The sequence below is a fragment of the Panicum virgatum genome, chromosome 1K (genome assembly GCF_016808335.1).
Source record: "Panicum virgatum strain AP13 chromosome 1K, P.virgatum_v5, whole genome shotgun sequence".
NCBI lineage: Eukaryota > Viridiplantae > Streptophyta > Magnoliopsida > Poales > Poaceae > Panicum > Panicum virgatum.
The window spans coordinates 44,550,587-44,553,833 of record NC_053136.1 but is presented as its reverse complement, the minus strand read 5'-3'; the positions used below and the strand labels follow the sequence as shown (position 1 = coordinate 44,553,833).

Genomic DNA, 3,247 nt, shown 5'->3' with positions numbered 1-3,247 from the left:
CTATTATTCTTCGTTGCCGCTACACTTTGATAGTGGCATAGTGCCCGTTCCTCACCAACAAACTCATGGCCCCCTTGCATCACCGCTGTTCACGCACTGTTATAGTCGATGCTTGATGGTATTTTTGCGCCTGAAGTTTTCACATGGATGCACTACAAGATAACCTCAATTGTACATGTTCTTACAAAAAAAGTCTAGAACTTTTAGTGAGTTTTCTTTGGAAGAATTTGCAAATTTTCCAGGATATATGGCGTTCCATTTCTTCTGAGCTTCCAGATTTTAGCAAATGGGCATTCAATAATTTACAGTAGGCATGCGCCAAGTAGTACAATCTGAATATTGACAGACATAAATAACATTCTAAATACAAGCCCTTCTATCTTTTTTCCATTTGGAAAAAGATGAAGAAAATAAATGTCAGTACCATGAATGGCCAAGCCGTGGAATCTTGATCACGAGCAGGAAAGTTAACTACTGAGATCTACTTGGTTGTTACAAATGTGTGAACCAATAACTGTGTATTTTCCGTTTTAAAAAAAAACTGTGTATTTGTAATCATGCTGGACTTGGTTACTTGGACATCATGTGTAAGTTTGCATCACCGTTGACGCAGAAACAGATCGAATTATAGTGCTCGGTAACTCCAGCATGTGGATCATCAGCCACAACTCTATCTAACTTTACATTGAATATGCTTGCCAAGTTTCCCCCTCTTGACGTCAGTGCTCCCACAGCAGCAACGGCTCGTCCCAGGACAAATCGTAGCAACAAGGCGTCGTTGGCGGCAACGCGACCTCGAAGCCGAACTCGAGCAGAACGTCGGGCAGCTCGAGGAGCGCGAGATCTAGAACGAGGCCATCCGGGTGCACCGCCGCATATTCAGACAACGACGCCGCCTTCTCTTCGTCTCCGGCATTGCCAGCGTCGTCGTGGCCGGGTGAGGCAGATGCTGCGGGCTCTTCGTCCTCGTCACTGCCGGCGGCGCCGTGGTGGCTAGAATCGCTAGGCGCGGCGGGCGCCGCGCTCTCCATCGCGGCCGCGAGCGCCGCCGCGGCGCGGACGTCCTCGGGCGCCGCGGAGGCCGCGCGGGGCAGCTCGTGGGACATCTCCGGGAAGTTGAGGTGCGCGGCGCGGCCCTTGATGGCGAGCGCGGCGACGTCGTGCGCGCGCGCGGCCATCTCGGGGGTGTCGAAGGTGCCGAGCCAGATGCGCGACTTCTTGCGGGGCTCCCGGATCTCGGACACCCACTTGCCCCACGCCCGCATGCGCACGCCGCGGTACGCCGGGTGCTTCAGCTCCCGGCGCGGCCGCCGCTTCCGGCTGCTCGCCGCGCTGGCGGCACCGGAGTCGTCCAGAGAAGCCGACGGCGACGACGCGACGGGGGAGCCGGGCCCCGAGCCGCCGCCGGAGCTGCTGCAGGTGGTGCAGGCGTCGGACGCCGGGGACAGCGCTCCCTCCTCTTCCATTACCGATGAACACCGTGCGCGGCTCGCAGTCTCAGCCAAGCTCATGTGATGAGTGAAGACTTTGTTACGAGCTCCGTGAGAGAGTGAGCGAGCTATATACTTGCGGAAAGGGATTAACAAATTCGCTTCGTGGAAGTGAGGAGTGCCCATGGGTATAGTTGTTTTGCTTTCCCGAAAGAAATGTGATTGGTATGCAGATATGATTAGAAAAAAAAGGCAAGGTGAAGGCGGAGTGTTACGACGAGCTTTGCTCCAAGGTCAATCATCACTGCGGCTGTGAGCTGTAAGACTGTATGTCTGTAACAACGCTTAATGGAAAGTCAACACTAACCTTCACTGCGCTGGGTCTTGGATGGCAAGCTCTGGACAAATAAATAAAATGATTTGCTTGCAAGACGTCCATTTCTAGTTTCCTTTTCAATTGGAAGCTAATTCTCATGTTCAGTTACTAGCAAATGGTCCTATGAGTCTATGACAATGGCATCAACAATTGACAAGAGCTTGGTCTCGTATTGAAATTCCTGTGTTGAACAAAGGAGCATTGAACATACATCAATGTCAATTAAAATCGAAACAAAGATCAAAGATGAAGAAATGGAATTGAAATCAATATAATTCTTAATGATTATGCATGATGATGTGTGACTCAAAATGGCAAATATTGTGAACTTGTGAAGGATTAGCAATGACATCTCTATGAAAGATTTAGAAGGCTTGGCGTCGAAGTACCTATGCAATGGAGAACATGAGAAGAAGCAAGTATTGGTGTCATGCCAATGGATTGATCAAGCTATGAGGAGTGTCGTATTGGAAAGAATCAACCATTTTTAATATGTGAAAAATAAAAGGGTTGTTGGTATGAAGGTGGCTCCTTATCATTCATTGATTCATATGAACATAAAAGAGCTATTCCGTTCTTGAGCACTTGAGGATAGATTGGAAGTGTAAGAGTGAGAAAAAGGACTGAATTGAAGCAGAAAATAGTTTAACTCGTTATACAACATATTGCTTATTTTATAGTCCAGTCATTATAATAAAATGGTCAAATTAATGTTGAAGAAGTCAGCGACAGTCCTATAACTACCAACTAGTAAGATGCTTCTTTGCAAATTCGACCGGAAAGACAGTCCAACGTGGGTCGCCTTTGTCACGAGGCATGCAACCACTTTACGTGAGGCTCAAATATTCTCATCGGTAGCGGAATAGAGATTAAAAAAAGAAAGAATATCTTGCTATTACTAATTGTAAGCTTTTTTTTTGTTCTAGGCGGATACTCTAAAAAATTCGGTCATCAATCCGATAATTCTAATTATAATACACTACAAGATTCATCATTTTTTCCTAGAGTTTCGAACGAGTGGCCGACAGATCGATTGTTTTACCCACAAGCAGGCATTCTGTCCTCAATTTTTGATCGGCAATTCCTCGTTGTTGATTCCAGCTTGCTCTTGGCAATGGCTCATTGGATACTTAATTACTCTCGGCCATTAGACCAAAACTTGCAATAAATCTACATTCCCGTCGGCCACTTACATATTACTCTCACGAACGGTTACAATTCTAGCTATGATTATCATTGGATCTATTATGTATCTTTTCTAATAAATTACTATTTCTATCATTATTAATATTTTATTTTTATTTTTATTTATATAAAAATAAAACCCACAATATGTGTCACCTTTTATCCATGTATGATGGAAGAGATAAGAATATCAATTCACAAATAAATGGTTCAACTAAATATATATCAAACACACGTGGAGGTGTGATGCAAAATA

At 45.5% G+C, this 3,247-nt stretch overlaps 1 protein-coding gene across 1 annotated transcript; it reads right to left on the bottom strand.

The window, feature by feature from the left end:
* Nucleotides 1-249: 249 nt before the first annotated feature.
* On the bottom strand, nucleotides 250-1,691 carry LOC120657333 (ethylene-responsive transcription factor TINY-like). Its single transcript, XM_039935634.1, has one exon. It carries the CDS (start codon nucleotides 1,614-1,616, stop codon nucleotides 720-722), a length of 897 nt encoding a protein of 298 aa, XP_039791568.1. The 5' UTR covers nucleotides 1,617-1,691; the 3' UTR covers nucleotides 250-719.
* Between the last annotated feature and the right edge of the window lie 1,556 nt (nucleotides 1,692-3,247).

Bases quoted from the DNA above. Each gene is read 5' to 3' on its own strand.
- LOC120657333 (XM_039935634.1), bottom strand. From the start codon at position 1,616: ATGGGCACTCCTCACTTCCACGAAGCGAATTTGTTAATCCCTTTCCGC.